Consider the following 18164-nt stretch of genomic DNA (forward strand, 5'->3'; position numbering starts at 1 on the left):
TATTTCTCGCTGTGTTTTGAACTTTTGATTTATGAGGAAATTGAGGCCAATATATATAATGGGGGAAGCCGGTAATTAACTTGATTTGTAGCTGTGATATGTGAAGTAATCTGATTGTTCAGAAATGAAAGTTGAACTTTCACTTTCTTTCGTCATCTCCCTATCATCAGTATCATGCAGAAATATAATAAGAGCGTCTCTTCATACTTCAGGAACCTCCGATCCTTGACACAGTCCATGCAGTTCCTGATAATTGATAGGACTGATATCCCGTCAATGTCATCATCATGTGGCTTTGAATTAATCAAGGATGTATTTACCCCAATACCCCATGAGCGCTCAAAGAAGTCATAATGTTGCACCTGATGAACCTGCACAAACATTGGAGAGGTAACAATATTGGAACCATTAATTTATCCGATTGGAGTAGCACTTGATGGACTCTAAAGGCTTTTAGCTGGGCACTGGAGACGCAGCAAAACAAGCTAGCTAGCTAGCTTGCTTGCTTCTAAATGAAGAAAAACACTTGTCAAATGTATTCATAAGAGACAATATCGTGAGACGGAGAGATACAGATACAGGAAGTTGGCTAGACAATATCAGAAAGATGACATATCATATCATAGTGACTTTACCTAAAAAGCAGTGGGTGTGAGATATTGATCTGCACAGTAGGGCACTGACTTTTAGTTTATAAACTACTGACATTTCACCTTACAACGGCATATACCCAAAATTTTAGTTTCGACGGCTAAGGAAATTCATATTACCCCACCTATATATATGATCCACATCCCAGATGAGGAAACGTATTCCAAAGACATGATGATTTCCCCCATCTTCTTCATATTTTTCGTTACTTTGTCCTCTTGCTATGCTGCTGTGCAAGACTTCTGCGTGGCAGACTACACAGCTCCTCAAGGCCCTGCAGGCTACTCCTGTAAAAATCCTGCAGCTGTTACGGTAGATGATTTCGTCTACTCTGCCCTCGGAGTTCCCGGTAACACCTCAAATTCAAACAAACTCGGAGTCACCGCTGCATTTGATAGCCAGTTTCCTGGTCTCAATGGCCTTGGACTTTCGATGGTACGTGTGGACATGGCAGTTGGTGGAGTTGGCCCGCTCCACATACACCGGGGAGCTTCGGAACTCATACTTCTTGTTCAAGGAACAATAAAAGCAGGGTTCATAGCCTCAGATAATACAGTCTACATACAAACTCTGAAGCAGGGTGATTTAATGATTCTCCCCCAAGGTTTACTCCACTTTCAGAAAAACATAGGTGATACACCAGCCCTAATTTTCGCTAGCTTCGATAGTCCTAATCCGAGCGTGCAGATTCTGGAGCTTGCATTGTTTCAAAACGATTTACCTACGGAATTGATATCAGAGGTAACTTTCATTGACACTGCTGAGATCAAGAAACTTAAGGGTCTTTTTGGTGGTACTAATTGATGTATACCAAATCTCAGCAATGTGATTTCTAAATAACTAGAATTGTACTTGGTTCATGTTACTTTATTTTGGATTATTGCTTAGAATATGTGTAGTGCGTCACTGTTCCCGAATTGTTATCCCACTTGAAATAAAGTAATATTATCACAACCTCTATTTCCAGTAATTGTTCCTCTCCAGTTTCGTCATCACCATATTTTCTGCATTTTGCTAGCTGAGGGCAAACTGTGAACTCTTTCAACAGCTAAACACCTATTAGATTTGATCGATTTGTTTCAAAACAAAGTAAAACCCTATTGGTAGCGAATCAAACATTTATATACAAGGAAGGGTTGGAGGGGCAATAAGGGTTTTAGATTTCTCTATTCTCTCTCTCAATAACACAGGAGACACCGCCATGCCCGGCAATAAAGCAATGCGACGACGGCGAGACCTGGAAACCCGAATGAAGACCTAATGCCCCACCCAGCTTGAACTCCTCTCTTATCTCCAATCCGAAGTCGCCCCCGCCGACGTCCCCACCATCGCTCTCTCCCTCAAGGTCGTCTCCTCCTTCAACCACCGCCCTTTCTCTCCCACCCCACCTCTACCCGACCCAAAAAAACTAAACCTTTTTCCCAAACCCGAACCGATTCAACAACCCGCCCCAGATTTCAGCCCCATGGGCGAGAGCGCGGGCCCGCTTTCGGTGATCCGGGCCATGATCGCGGTCCGGTTTCTGGAGAGAGCACCGTTCATGCTGGAGGAGTCGTCGGAGCTGCTGCCGACGAGAAGGCCTCGCCGGGGAGAAGGCGGGGCTGCGGGTGTTGGGAGGAGAGAGCGGGGTGGAGATGGGGCTGAGGTCCATGGCGGAGGAGAACGGCGGCGTTATTCTAGAGGAGTACGTGGTCAACAGAAAGTCAAGGGTTACGGTGGGGGATATTGACCGGGCTAGGCTGATGAAGGAGTTGCATTAGAATAGTAACAATGATGGAGGATTTATGAGCCGGGCTGGGCCGTGGGCGGTTGAGCCGGAGCCGTACATGGGCGGGTTGCCTCCTCCATTGTTTCCGTGGATGACTGAGTCTTCAATGCATAGGCCTAATAAGAAGATGAAGAGTGAAGAGGATGAGATGAGGGATGTGCATGTAGGCATTGCTGAGTAAGAAGACTTATAGGGAGTTACAGAAGTCGAAAACGGCGGAGGAGTTTTTGGACATGATTTACAGGCCAACGGCAAGGGAGACTGCCGTGGAAACAAGTTTAAAACCAAAGATGGTTCACAGTTGAAGCAACAGTGCCCTTTTCTAACTAGAGAGGACTGCTGCCGACATCGATCTAATAACACTTGTGACGAGGTTCATTTTAGGCGCAGTATTGCTCCCCATACTGATGTGACTTTGGGACACTGTAATTTTCTAGATACTTGCCGCAACATGTATACGTGCAAATTTGTGCATCATGAGCTCGATTCAACTCCCGCCAGACCATTGAAGCAGCGTACCGAATATTGTTCCGAATTAGAACTTGGTGAACCGCAATGGATTAACTGAGATATTCGAAATTTTAGGATGCATGTTCTGGGACAGGTTGGAGTGATAATGGCTGATCCACCATGGGACATTCATATGGACTTGCCATATGGGACCATGGCTAATGATGAAATGCGCGCTCTTAATGTTGATGCATTGTAGACTGATGGTCTGAGTTTCCTTTGGGTCATTGGACGTGAATGCTTATATCGATGGGGATACAAGCGTGTTGAGGAGATGATTTGGCTGAAAACAAATCAGCTCCAACGAATTATTAGATTCAGGCGCACTGGCCACTGGCTAAATCATAGTAAGGAACATTGCCTAGTTGGGATAAATCCATTAGTAAATAGGAATATTGATACCGATGTCATTGTTGCCGAGGTCAGAGAGACGAGTCGGAAGCCAGATGAGATGTATGCTTTGCTGGAGAGGATTAGTCCAAGGACATGGTGCATGGTGGATGTCACTCGGTAATCAACTGAGTGATGTGCGATTGGTTGATCAAGGCTTGCGTGCACGGTAAGGCTGCCCATCCTGTAATAACCCTAAATTTCAAAATAATATTTGGTTCAATTTAAATTCTTTTAAGTTGTGAAGTTTGTTTTAAAAACAAATGTGATGGTGGCGATACTTTGAAACGAAAAAACGGAAACGTTTTAGAAACGATTATTCGAAAAACGTTACGTTTCCGAACGATTTTACCGACTTTTATTCCGTCACTCGGTTGCGAAAACTTTCTTCATGAAAGTTGTAGAGCTCGTCGATACGAGTTCGTGAGTATGTGACGCGTACGAATCGGACGTCGAACGTAAAAGTTATTAACGGATGAAGTTGGTTTCCGATTTAAGAAACGGGTATAAATAGAAATTTTTGGAGTTAGGGTTTCCATTTCTGGAAACCCTTACCCCGCGCCTCATTCCCTCTTTCCCTCGTTCTCTCTCTTCTCTCTCGCCTCTCCCCGATTTCCTCCCTCTTCCTCAAGCCTCATCGGCGATCTCGCCGACCGACCCTCCGTAGGCCACACCGCCTAGCCCAAGAGGACCGCACGGCCCTCCGCACCAAACCCTGAGCCGCGTCCCTCTGTTCCGCCGCCAAGAGTCCTCCCTCGCACCCCGAGCCTTCCTCGATATCGCGCCGCGATCTCCGCCTCCGAGTCGTCGTGCGCCTCACCGTCGCTCCCTGGGACACCGCAAGACCCTCAGCTACCACCCTTGAGCACCCCGTGCGTCGTTTCGTCGCCAAGGAGTCGGATCGACAATTGAGGATCCTGTGAGAAGCCCGTCGATGAATCGATCGGTTCCATTACGTTTTGAGCTCCGATCTAGGTAAGGCTGCATTCGATTCATGGTTGTGATGATTGTGTGTTGATTTTGGTTGAATCTGAGTTGGAATTGTAGAGATCGGAGGGGGATTTGACGAAGGGGGATACCGCCGCCTTAGGCGGCGCGTGAGGTAGCGTGGAGGAGGTGAGGAGCGGGGTGATGCCGCAGGAATGTAGAGGAGAGGGAGAGGAGAAGAAAGGGGGCGGCGGTGGCGTGATACGCGCCGTGGTTAGCCTCGGCGCGTGGGCCCCACGCGCGGCCCACCGGAGGTAGCGCGTGTACCCCACGCGCCGCCACGTGCGGCGGTGTGAAAGTGTTTTCCGATATGGGTATTTTGGTAATTTACTGTGTGCGGTAAATGTAAATGTAATTTTTATTTACTACGGTAAATGTAATTAAATTTTACCTTCGGTAAATGTAAATATAAATTACTTTCAGTAAATGTAAAAAGTAATTTTATAAAAGGGTAATTTAGTAAATTTTATTTACTGAATTTGTATTTACATTTAAATCGTGCATATACGTACAGAAATACGTATTAATATTTATACGTACAGAAATACGTATATAATATTTATACGTACAGAAATACGTAGTAATATTTATACGTACAGAAATGTGTATATAGTATTTATACGTACAGAAATACGTATATAGTATTTATACGTACAGAAATACGTATATAATATTTATACGTACAGAAATACGTATTAATTGCATATTGTGCAGTATCCGGGAATAGTACCACTGAACAGTAACTTCGTAAAAACCGAAAAATTGCTGAACAGTAACCGATTATTACTGTTTCGGCATTTAAAGGTTACGAAACGATTCTAAATTCTTTTCTTATCTTTTCAAGGTGATCGTTAAATCGAGGAAATGAATTATCGTGGAATTACGCTCGAGTCGATAAGGTGAGTAAAATCTCACTTATTTACGAATCTACCCTTGCGGTGATTCAAGATTTTGCAAGAGTTTTTAATATTGAATTACGACACGTATACAATATAGTGGATTACATATATATCGTATAAATGGTAATAAGTACATATATATATATATATATAGTTTGCTATATTATATACTGTTATGAATTCATTGGAATTGGTCATTTCGAATGACGAGAATTAAATATTGAGCATGTGATTTGATTTTTGTACAATATGAGGTGTGATTATTGTACGTGGTTTTAACGTGAGTTTGTTAAAATGTTTTGTCTTCGGACGTGGTTATGAAATATGACATGTACATGATATAATGGATTATATATATATTGTATAAATGGTAAATATGTACATATATATATAGTTTGCTATATAATATACTGTTATGATTTTATCGTGATTTATGTCATTTCGATGACGAGATTTATATATCGAGCATGTGATTTTGATTTGTACAATATGATGTGAGATTATTGTACGTGATTTTAACATTGAGATTGTTAAAATGTTGATTTGTCTTCGGACATGATTTTTGGTACAATATGATGTGAGATTATTGTACGTGATTTTAACATTGAGATTGTTAAAATGTTGATTTGTCTTCGGACGTGATTTGGTACAATATGATGTGAGATTATTGTACGTGTTTGGCAAGTCGGAACCTAGCCTTTGGCCGGGCGAAAGTTACGATACAGTTAGAGCTCTAGTCTGTCTGCCTTAGTACTGCATGTGAGGTAACGGGTGGTTATCTGCTCATGGGTACTCAGATTGTTTTGGATGTTGGGTAGCGGGTGACTATCCAATATCGGCGGTGTATTACGAGAGGGGTAACAGATGTGTACCAGCGTTCTTGGTACCCGTATTATAAATGCATTTGGGTAACCAGAAGGGTTACTTAATTTCTCATGAGCACTTCTTTTTCTTTGGGACAACCAGATGGGCCGTCCACTGACTCATGAGTGCATTTATATTTGTTTGATTTGTGGATTTTCGTATATATTGATATGCGAGTTATATATTTTCATTTTACTCATACGAGCTGTAAAGCTTACCGGGTTTGTGTTTACAATCCCGGTGCACCAATTCGATGGTGTAGTGGATAACTCCGCAGGTGTGGATTAGCGGGAATTGACGGACCGCTCAGAGGAATTGAAGTTATTTATCTCCAGCATGCGTGAGGATTTGGTGTGACTATCTTGTGAGGATTATACATTTCCAATTGATATAATGTTGAATTATATGTTTGGTTTGTAATAATTGGTTTTCTGAGTTGTATTGAGAACTCAGTGATGATCCGCTGTGCACGTTAAATGATTTCGATTTCATTGAAATTGTTTTAGTGTTCTAACGACTTTGAAATTTTGAGTTTTTAGGCTTGAAATTTTATGGTCGTTACACATCCAGAGGTGGAGGTTCCAACCGGCTTCCCCACCAAGAGCTTCTACCATGGTAGTTCATCCAAAATCTGCCCAAACGACAAGTCCGTTTTCCAGAGCAGCTGCACAACCAGCACAAGTTTCTGCTCCACAACAAGCAGAGCCTGAAGGTCAAGATGCGCCTGCTTCTGAGGTGAAGCTAACGTTTACATATGTTGACATGGCCGGATCATCCGAACTATTCCTACTTTGACATGAAGACCTCCTGCAAGTCCTTGTTGATTTTGATGAGGCCTTGATAGGAAGCGTATATGCATATCTTAATCATATTGATGCTAGCTAGATCGATTTCCTAGTTCTCCAGAAATTATATATATATATATATATGAAAATTTTCAGGTGCGGACGTTTGTACCTTATGTAAGGTACGAATTTGCCGATTCTGGCGACGGTAGGCCGCAACTGCGGGGCGGACCACTATAGCTGCACTCCCCACCTCCCAGCGGTCCCGTCTGTGCAGGTCGGAGCTCCATCAGCGGCCGGAATCGCAAAATCGCCGGAATATACCCAGAAACTTGATTTTTGTAGATTCCGGCCGCCGTGAGTTACCAATAGAGCTCCAACCGGCACAAACGAGATCGCCGAGAGGTGGGTAGTGCAGCTGTGCTGGTCCACCACACCGTTGCGGTCTGCCGTCGTCGGAATCGGGACCTCCGCACCTAAAACGATGTATATATATAGAGAAGTTCTCACCTGCGGGTGTGTGCACCGTCCGTACGGTGCAGATTCGGCGATTCCGGCCACCGGCAATGCGCAACGACGGCGCCGACCAGCACAACCGCACTCCCCTCCTCCTGCCGCTTCTGTATGTGCCGGCTGGAGCTGCAGTGCCGACCGGAATCTGCAGAACCTCCGCACAGTGTCTAGAAACTTGAAATTTCGAGATTCCGGCCTCCCCACGCCAGCGTTGCAGCTCCAGCCAGCACATACAGGAGCGCTAGGAAGAGGGGAGTGCGGATGTGCTGGTCGGCACCGTCGTTGCTCGTCGCCGGTGGCACGGTGCGGAGGTCCGTAGCAGAGAAGCCCTATATATATAAGAACAAGAGTTCAAAACTGATTCGTAGAGTTGCATGCATATTACTTCATCAAACTTTTACAACTATCATGAGAGTTCAAACTTGTAAATAGAAGAAGGAAATTAAATTTAAGGGGCATAGATGACTAAAGGACGTTAAGGAACTAGAAACGATCAATCTTTATTAGTGTCTTTATTCGAATATAGATATGTCAGTACGACCTTCAGTGTTTTTTTATCTGCGGAATGTCAAGTAAAGTAGCGCGATTTATCAGTTCAGTAAAGAAGTTAGCTTTTAAATAATGCGAAGTCCACAACCTGTAGACCTGGCCTTGAACTGCTGTAGCTACCAAATTCATTGGTTGTACGTCGTACCTTTTCCAACGTTCACTTGGAAATGCAATAACCCTTGAGGGAAAACCATAATATCAACTGTGTTCTTAATAGTTTAAATATAAACTGTGTTCGCATCGGAGGTTATGAAGCCATCGATCTAAGCATTCACGTCCAATGACCCAAAGGAAAATCAGACCATTAAAATGGCCATTCAAATCAGCAAACTCGGCATCGGACGCCTGTAAGTCTGTAACAACCCTGGTCCGAAAACGGGTATGATTTTACTGGGAATACCTAGGCCGGAGAATACAAAATCATTCACCGTAACAGTTTCAGGCCTTTTGCACAAGTAGCCTGCAGGCAGGTCCCGAAGGAGCTGTATAGTCGGCGACACAGAAATCTTGCACGGCTGCATATATAGGAGGAGGAGAGAATGAGAGAAAACATGAAAAAGGTATAGAAAATCTCCATCTAATTGATCAGTCTGGCTAGCTAGTTTTCGATGTGTTTTGATCGATGAGGATATATATTGAACCTCATGTCCTCATTTGATGTGTTTTGGCTATGTTGTAAGCTGTGTTATGTGATATTTGATTGTAAATGTTATGGTTCGAAATGGGACGAGGTTCTAAACTCTAAACCGTATACCAACATGGATAAGAAATTAATGAGTTCTGACATTTAGAGGTTTTGCGAATATCGCATACGTCTCCTAGTTGTGTTGGACTTGTTCTTTGGTTAGGGTCATAATGTACGTATTTGTAACAAGCATTTCGATATAAAATGAACTCCCACGTTCTGACTTATGAATATAATTATCTTGACATAAGTGCTGCCTATGTTGAAAATTTGAGCTTATTACGGAGCTCATTTGGATCTCGATCAGCTCGGTGGACGACATACATGCTATGTATATTAGATGACAAATTTGTAGGGTTCTTTTGGCAGAAAATTATCATTCAAAGATTCTTTGTATACCCATGAAATTTGTAATGAGTTGATGAATCCTATTAGAAACCAAACCATCGTCATTTCCAGCCCCAACTAGGTTGGATAAACTTACAAATCTTCAATGAGGAACATGTATATTTATTCCAGCCCGGGATACAGCTAAAAGAGAAGCATATCATTTAACCAAAAAAAGAGAGAGAAGCATATCATAATCATCATTTATTGGTCCCACAATAAAATTCCCAATCTCAGTTGTGTTTAGTTGTCAAAAAAAGAAAAAAATGCTGAATCTGGTTCTTTATCTCTATTCTTGCTCCATCTTCTTTTCTGTTCCAATCAATCTTAGCTAAATATGTATAAATTTCCCATCAATTTGTAACTTATTTTCCTTTGATTATAAATATATGGGAAATCAGATTTGCATGGTTCTTTCTTTTTTCGCTCAGGTTGTACTATGATTTATTATATGATAATGCATTTCTTCTTCAACCCGAGTATTTTATTAGGACAATCGCGTTCAAAATCGCTTCTACAGTTTCAGTACATAATTTTATATCACAATTCGAACCGTTAATAATCCTAAACTCTTTTTCGGATATGGCTATATCCTATATAAATATATCTTAAACAGATAAGGGGGAATTCGAAATGGGGAATAATAGGAAGGAAATAGGGAGAATGAGTCAGGTAAGAAAAGCACCTGGTTGGCGAATGGGAACGAAAGGAAGACATGGGCTCTCTCTGTCTCTAATTTTTTGTAATATATGACAGACTGGCGTTAACGAGGTCAAGTAGAGAGAGAGTCTCTCTCGTGTATATATAGAGATAAATATACATATATAGTGGCGTATCCTTTGCATAATTCCTTTGTTTGTCAAGAATTTAGTCCTGTATTATCTCCTGGGATTCTGCAGAGACAGAGAGAAACACCATGAGTCTCTTTGGTCTTGGAAGCAGGTACTTGCTATGATTATGATTTCAAATTTCGGAAAATTGATATTGGTGTTTAGTTTCATGCATTATTGCATTATATTATGCTCTGTTTCAAGAATGGTTGAGTTTTAATGAATTATCTCTGTATGGTTGCATGATTAGAACAGAACGCTTCTGGGTTATGAACTTGTGATAATATATTCAAACCTATCTCGTATCTGATATATTAGTTCCTGCATGCGTTGCTTTTAGCATAATAGATTCATGCCCATGTACAAACTTATAATTGACCTAGTTAGATGTGTGTTCACGAGTATCAATCAAAACCGTAGTTTCATGTTATTTACATTGATCTATGTGATTGCTCATTGCAAAATTTGTCCACGAAATTTTAGATAAAGATGTAATCTTTAATATAGTTTCTTGCCCTTTAGGGAATAAAATCCATGCTTTGTTTTTCTGCAAGAGTTGATTTTTTGCCTTTTATCTTTCATTGTACAGAAACCAAAAGACATTCCGGCCTAAAAAGAGTGCTCCATCAGGAAGCAAGGTTGGTGTCACATAGTTTTTTTCTTCCTCTTTTGATTATCGACTTCGACGTCTTCTGTAGCTTTTGGTAATATGTATTGTATAAATGCAGGGTGCTCAGCTCCAAAAACATATTGATGCTACTTTGGGCAGTGGCAATCTTAGAGAAGCCGTGCGTCTGCCCCCGGGAGAAGATATAAATGAATGGCTCGCAGTAAACAGTAAGAACTTTGATAATTCACATTGTGAAATTTTAAGTTCATCAGAAGCATGATTGTTACATGCATGTGTTTTTTTTTTCTGAAGAGATACATGCATGTCTGACAGTCTTACGTGCATACATACTATATATGTATGCATATGTATGTGGAACGTTACCTCTGTGAAACTTTTCTCTGGAATATATAGAGCTTATTTTAAATCTGCTCTTTACCGCAGCTGTTGATTTTTTCAACCAAGTGAACATTCTGTTTGGTACTCTCACCGAGTTCTGCACGCCAGTCAATTGTCCAACAATGTCTGCAGGACCGAAGTATACTTCTTGATCATCTCAATTAATTCACCTTTTTGGTTTATAGTGTTGAATTTATGCATTTTGATGACTTATTCAGTTATTTGATTACCAAACCTCCTCCCTCTAGTAGTTTGTGTGTTGTTTCATCTAAGTACTCATATTGGTTGAACTGCACAGGTATGAGTACAGATGGGCTGATGGAGTTAACATTAAGAAACCAATAGAGGTCTCTGCTCCAAAGTACGTTGAATATTTAATGGACTGGATTGAAGTTCAGCTGGATGAGGAATCAATCTTCCCTCAAAAATTGGGTAAGCATATTCTTGATACAACTATGCTAAGCTTTTCACAGGAACCAGCTTATAATGCTGCTTTTAAATTGTTGCAGGCGCGCCATTTCCATCCAATTTCATAGATGTTGTCAAGACCATCTTTAAGCGAATGTTCCGTGTTTATGCGCATATATATCACTCTCACTTCCAGAAAATTGTGAGTCTGAAGGAAGAGGCTCATCTCAACACTTGCTTCAAGCACTTTGTTCTCTTCACTTGGGTAAGTTATCCTTGCTAAGAAATGCAAGACACATATGTAATATATTCACGTATGTATAACATACAGCACTTTGTATTCATTTTGATTGCTTTGTGTTATATGATGTAGGAATTCTGCTTGATTGACAAAGGGGAGCTTGCACCTCTGCAAGACCTTGTTGAGTCCATTCTACAGCCAAAGTGATAGTAGATCTTTTGGTTGTCCTTCAAGACCTTAATGAGTGATACACAGGTTTTGTCAGCTTCTGTTTAGCCCTTGTAATTTTGTGGAGTGAGATGCCAACAAGCACCCTCTTTCTGTTTCTCTCAGTCTCTACCTTGTGATGACCAACCCCATAGTTTATTCATGAGAATCAAAAGAAGAAACTGTTTCTGGTTGGTAACTTTTCAAGTGATTGAATTACAACTCCGTAGACTGGTTGTTGCTGCCTAGCTCGCTAGTTGTGGATCAAAAGAATTGTTGTTGTAACTTTTCAAACGATTGAATTACAACCCCATAATAATCAAATTCATCCATGGTGTCATTTAGAGGCCAATTAGTGGCCTAATAAAGGACAATTATGTTTCTGGTGCTTACTGTTGGTGATTGTCACAGAACAGAAGGTGAATATGAGTTCACCCCAGAGAAGGAGTTAAAAATGAGTTCAACTTGACAGGAGAGAAGGATTCCTCGAGTTAACCAGGAGACTGATGTTCTAGCGAATGGCAGATCGCAAGAAAATTGACTCTTTGAATTACAATTTCATACTGTTGCAAATTACATTTCCTATCACATTCTCTTGTATTCCTATCATATTCTCAAAAAGAAATTTAAGAATCAACAATTGGCAAAACCAAACAGCAGCGTTCTCTAATTGTTGTGGTACAGTAGCAATGAGGTAGAACTATTCACCGTATCAATTTTTACTTTGAGTAGTTCTGTTCTTCTGGACTTCTGGAGAACAATATACACTGGACTTCTCTCGCAACAATTGCAATTAGAGAACTTCCGAGTTTTGCTTGCCTTGATTTTCACAACTGCTCCCAGGATTGTTTCTTCTCTTCCAAATGAGCAGGTGCGCTAGCCCATCAACCTACTATTTGCAATTGAAAATTTCAGATTGGCGTTTCTCTGCCAATATGTCTGAAAACGACAACACACCTCGAGGTCTTTGCATTCAGCTGAATTTACAAAATCATATGCAAAACTGTTAGCTGGCCTCTACTTTTTCCATCTTGTTTCACAAATACAGCCCGGAAAGGGATTTGCATAGAAACTCTCTTCCAGCTTCGGAAACTCTCCAGGCTCCCTCAGATATGGGGACCCATCTCTGTCATGGTGAAGCTTCTTCACCTTGGAACTAAACTTCTTCCAAGAGATTGTTCCTTCGTCTAAATCATCAACAAGTTTTACAAAATTCATCCTGCGTTAACAAAATGACAATTATCACTGTGCTGAATGAATGAAAGATGAAATAAAGCTATCTATTATGCCAAAACAGAAAACAAGGATGGGATATGAACATACTTGTCTGGACTGATGGTCTTCTTAAAGTTCTCAAAGCGCCTATGACCTTGAACTGCTTTTGCCATGTTTCCATCATATGTATATAGAAAAGCATCACTCTCTAAGGCCACAACATAGTCTATACCAGCCAACATGTTCTGATGAATCTTGAATGGACTCAGCTCCTCTTCTGTAGCAAGAGTAGAATGGGAGAAGATGTTCGGGAAGTCATCCTCAAGCTGTCGCATACTACCATTCCCATAAGCTTCACCAGCTACCAAGTACATACTGGTGTTTGATGGAAAACCCAGCCCACGGAGCAAAAGTGAAGTCTCCCTAGGGGTCAATGGACAACCACCAAGCAACCTTCTCTCTGTCCCATTGATCTCTTTCTCCTTCCAGTGGCTGACTTCATAGCGCATTCTGCGTAGTTCATCATCCTCTTCTGCTGTCAAACTATGACTGCAGCCCGTAAATGCAAGCATATCCTTCTCATACCTGTAGTAAGATGTAAAATTACAAACTGATATGGATCAGGACTATCTAAACACTTGCAGGACACATTCTACTTGTCAAAGAAAATGAGCATAAACCTGCCATTCCAATGAAAAACAATTCATTTCATCTCTGCAAAGATGAGTCACAATGGTCTAATAATAACATCTAAAGCTATAAATACTTGCCTCAAGTGGAGAGCAAGGTAAGGACCTCCGTTCTGCCTCATTCTAGAAACTAAGGTTTTACCGAGTTCTTCTATCGGAGCTGAATATTTTAATGCCCTGTAATTTACACGACACCTCAGTCTTTGAATGGAAGGCGGGAGGCCATTGTTGGCAATCCGAGAATCAGTATGAGTGAGATAGACAGCTTTGTGCTGCTTCAGCAGTGGGAGGACCTCTGACTTGTAATAACTTGCCTGGTCAAAAGAATGCAAACCAGCTAAAACAATTAATTTAAGAATATGAGGCAACGCTATTAAATTACATGGAACAGTAAGTTGGGAGATTACAGATAAGTGCATCCACTAATGGTATATCTGTGTAGTTAACAGGCTGACAAGGCCCATGTGTGCGTACTAGGCATAAATCAGTACACACAGAGAGAGAGAGAGAGAGCTGTGCACAAAGAGAGCACACAATATTAAAAGAAAATGCTTATTTCATAATATAAAGCCTCTCATATTCACCTTAGACCAAGATATTGGTGTTTTGTTGAAAATTTCAATTCCTGCATATTCAGCTGGTAATGTCTCAACAATGTGGATTTCATCCTTCAATGTCTCAATGAAGTGTTGCAAATCAAACAGATCCTTGAAGCCACTGCAAAGAGATAAGAAGTGATTAGTTCAGAGAATATGAGTGGAAAGGAATGTCACCTGGAGCGCATAACATATGAATCTTCAAAGCGCATCAGTCTATTTGAACGAACAGACATAGAACCAACCTCTCATCAGCCCAGTAGGAAGTGTGATCGAGCGAAGGTAAAACAAGTGTTGCCTTCATAATCTTAGCAACAGCAACCATATCACAAATCTGCATTCTAAAATTTTCATGCATCAGACTATAGTCTATAATTAGATTTGTAACTAATAAAAAATAAAAACAAAGTGTACAATAGCCAGACCCCAAATCTCATCTGATTCAAGCCACCGTTGGCATTTATAAGAATGTAACCATTGGTCTTTGAATCTAGTTCTGCCACAAAATGAAAGTAAAAGATGAGAGAATGAAAACCTCGTGCTAAAAAAAATCTATACACAGGCAGTGTGCAGGTGAATCACAGTTAGAGAGAGAGAGAGAGAGAGAGAGAGAGAGAGATGCAATTGCCCGTATTCCATTGTAATATACTATTGTGGCTTACTTTTGTGGCTTTTTGGATAGTCAATGCACTGACTGTAGTTAGCACTGTCGGGTTGGGACCAGATACCTGTGTACTGAACCAGAAGTAAATATCACAAATAAAACAACAAATGAACTTCTGAGAGAGCCCTCTATAAACTTTTGAGAATACAGCAAAACGAGATCAAGACATAAGAGTTAAAGACTTACTTCAGCTCTGTTCTCTCTACCAACAACACCAGACGCTACCATCATTAGAGTCCGTTCTACATCACTTCCTCCCTCTCTATACCCATAATCATGAGAGCTTTGATCAATCCGATTTGAATGCATCATTGAGCCAGAAGCATCCTAGAAAGAAGATTGCAACCAATAGAAATAAAAACCATATGGCGTGTCTAAGCATGAAATGCTGAAGCACACAGGTAAGCAGGACACTCTACTCTTGTCTACAAGTAATCAATTGTAATGATAGATAAAAACTATTGTTATACACGAACATCAGGACAGAATTCCAAAAGCCCACATCTACTCAGAACACTGATTCAATCTCTCATGTGAACTACGGGGCAGGTCATGATAATTTATAAGGCTGAAACTATGAGTAAAGGGCTTATCTATATATGCTCATTATCGAAGCCAGCTTCCCATCTACTCCACTAATTGCAAGGAAACAGATACTACAAACTAAAATGAAGTTCAAGTTATCAATTCAATCGAATCAAAACTAATAAAGCAGCTACATTGAGAACTTCCCCACCCTTTTTGCAACAGAAACACGTGAATATTCCAATCTATATAACCACTAAACTCATTGGCTGACTTAACAAGTAAAACAATCTAAACCAAGCAGTAAAAAAGTGAACTTTGATGTAATAATCATAGAGAAGCAACCAAATTACCTGATTGGACCTTGCAGATTCAATAGCAGATCCAAACCAACCAGTAGCACAAATCTTGAGAATCCCCAGAAACAAACACACCCCACAAAACGCAAAGAACATCCAATGCCCAAGTCTCTTCCTTTCCCTCAACCCCATCTCCACCACCACCGCCCCTATCGGCTTCCTCAGAAACCCTCTCACCGCCGCCCTCTGCGTCACCTGCCCGCCGCCGCCCTGCTGCTGCTTCCTCTCCGCCGCCGACTCGGGCCCCTCGCCTCCGCCGATCTCGTATCTCGGCGAGTTCATCTGCAGGTCCACCTCGTACTGCGTACTGAACCCGCCGCCGTCGTCATTGCTGCCGGCGGCGGCGGCGGCGGAGGAGGAGAAGAAAGGGTTGCGCTTGAAGGAGTGGGCGCGGCGGGTCATGGAGCCGGAGAATCTGGGGCTGTTGACGCGCTGGGAGACGCCGCCGCCGTCCGCGGTGGAGGAGCTGTGGAGGTGGTGGTGGCCCATGACTTGAGAGAGAGAGAGAGAGAGAGAGAGAATGAAACGGTGCGTTTTATATAAGAGTGGAAATGAATGGTGTCATTGATGAAATGGGAGTTGAGATCGCAGAGGGGTGATAAAGGTGCTGCCTTTTTTTTAGCAGAGAAAAAGCTTCTGAAAGTGAATAAGAGGGAGACTCTCTGAGATTGAATGAAAGAAATGAGATTTGGGTTATGGTGGAATTTTGGGGTTTGATTAAGATCTTGAGGAAGATGGTGACACTTGAATGCTCTCTTGGAGATTCTTTTGTATTTTTGGAGAGTAGTGTAGAAAGGCGTGACATTTGGGTGCTGATGATAACTTGACTACTATATTTTCCATACATTGACCCCAAAAAAACAGAAAGTAAATTGACTATTTTCTCTTGGTTTATGACATATTTTGTATTGTTTTGTTTGGCCCTAGGAGGCTAGGATGCTCTTGTATAATCCGAATGATCGAATAGTATAATATACGTGTAGTCGTAAAAACAAAATCTTTGACACGAAAGAGCGATTACAGACTTATTAGTATTATACTATTATTGTATAAGATTTCATGAAATGAGCATAACTACATTTTTCTGAGTGCGTATGACTTGTAGTGTGAATAAAATGGTAATGTTAAGGTGATTGTCCTATTACTAAATAATGAGTTTAGACAAAATGAGAAAATATTGGTTGATGTAATTAATGGTTGATACTCAATGTTAAACTTTCTAAGATTGTTCCGATATGATTCTTTTTTTAAATTTGATTTCAACAAATAGCTTGTAGAAAGAACAATGAGAAAATTACACCAAAAGAGGAGAACTTTATATTATAAAGCACAATGAGAAAATCTGTGTTGTGGTTACAACTCAAATGCTTCCAAATGGGATGAAAGAAGCAGCCTGGATTTTCTTAGGACGCGTCTTCTTTGTTAATTGAATTGTCTGAACATTTTTGTACATTTGCGGATGTCCACTAGTTGATTATGTGCCAAGTGAACCATGTATGAATCATTGACAGCAGCCCTAGCATTATGTCATTCAAACTATAGAGGAATCATATTTTAGATATATAAATAAGGCATTTATCTCATCTCCACGACATGATTGTTGTTGTTGAATTGGCTTTATCCTATTAGACTTGTTGTCTCACTTGTCTGATGTACACTTATAAAACCAATAACCTAATCAAGCACTAATTCGAATAACCCGCAAGTCAAGGAGTTAATTCTATGGTCTATACTAATTGAAAGAGTTGCCTTTCTTAAACAACTTTGAACTCTTTGAACGTAGATTTGAAGATAGTGAATATGTATAGAGTTCAACGAATTTATATGTGAGACTTTCGTTTGAATGCAAGCTATTGGGTGCATCACCTATTTGGAGCCAACCATAACTGACTTTTCCCTTCGTGGCATGTGTTCCTGCCTATTAGCCACCACCCGCCTTCAAAGTTCAAACTTCAAAGTCTCATAATCTTTCCTTCCTAAATGTATTCCTTCACCTGTCGTTTCACAATTTGCTTTCAAGTCCGGCGGACATGAACATTCTGCAACGGATGCGCTGCTTTGAGTTTGGACGTTTGATGGACATGTTTAGAAGCGTGTTTTATCGATTACTCATTTCATCATAGATTTCGATATGAAGAAGTTGCTTGTTCAAGATTCAGTCAGGCCTTGCAATGAAGCACAAGGTGGCCAAACTTTTACAATCTTGAACACACTATGAAGCGGTTAGGTAGAGAGAAACAAATGTAGTTTTTGAGAAAAATAAAATAAAAAATCATAAGTGAAACAATTTAGTAATGAGAAGAGATGAAGAGGTGTAATCTAGGAAGAATGGCAAGGGGCATATGGCCCAATGTAATATGGCGGGAAACTAGAACATAATCAAGCATAGTAATGGAGATTACTGGAGACAATAATCTCTCTCTTAAAAAATCC

At 40.9% G+C, this 18164-nt stretch overlaps 3 protein-coding genes and 1 pseudogene across 3 annotated transcripts; 3 read left to right on the forward strand and 1 right to left on the reverse strand.

Annotated features, from left to right (window-relative positions):
• Positions 1 to 822: 822 nt before the first annotated feature.
• LOC126793182 (auxin-binding protein ABP19a-like) lies at positions 823 to 1592 on the forward strand. Its single transcript, XM_050519632.1, has one exon. The coding sequence runs from the start codon at positions 823 to 825 to the stop codon at positions 1453 to 1455; it is 633 nt and encodes a 210-aa protein (XP_050375589.1). The 3' UTR covers positions 1456 to 1592.
• A 260-nt stretch (positions 1593 to 1852) lies between these two features.
• On the forward strand, positions 1853 to 6864 carry LOC126793976 (N6-adenosine-methyltransferase MT-A70-like; annotated as a pseudogene).
• A 2912-nt stretch (positions 6865 to 9776) lies between these two features.
• LOC126791072 (MOB kinase activator-like 1A) lies at positions 9777 to 12063 on the forward strand. The gene is made up of 7 exons (XM_050517476.1): positions 9777 to 9930; positions 10408 to 10456; positions 10547 to 10655; positions 10873 to 10966; positions 11126 to 11259; positions 11337 to 11500; positions 11609 to 12063. Exons 1-7 carry the CDS (start codon positions 9905 to 9907, stop codon positions 11681 to 11683), a joined length of 651 nt encoding a protein of 216 aa, XP_050373433.1. The 5' UTR covers positions 9777 to 9904; the 3' UTR covers positions 11684 to 12063.
• A 146-nt stretch (positions 12064 to 12209) lies between these two features.
• On the reverse strand, positions 12210 to 16398 carry LOC126800277 (O-fucosyltransferase 35). Its single transcript, XM_050527609.1, has 9 exons — positions 15726 to 16398; positions 15034 to 15174; positions 14846 to 14918; positions 14609 to 14679; positions 14429 to 14517; positions 14172 to 14304; positions 13669 to 13901; positions 13007 to 13483; positions 12210 to 12902 (listed from the first exon to the last, which is right to left on the reverse strand). Exons 1-9 carry the CDS (start codon positions 16218 to 16220, stop codon positions 12701 to 12703), a joined length of 1914 nt encoding a protein of 637 aa, XP_050383566.1. The 5' UTR covers positions 16221 to 16398; the 3' UTR covers positions 12210 to 12700.
• Between the last annotated feature and the right edge of the window lie 1766 nt (positions 16399 to 18164).

This window comes from Argentina anserina, chromosome 1, assembly GCF_933775445.1.
Source record: "Argentina anserina chromosome 1, drPotAnse1.1, whole genome shotgun sequence".
NCBI classification, from domain to species: domain Eukaryota; kingdom Viridiplantae; phylum Streptophyta; class Magnoliopsida; order Rosales; family Rosaceae; genus Argentina; species Argentina anserina.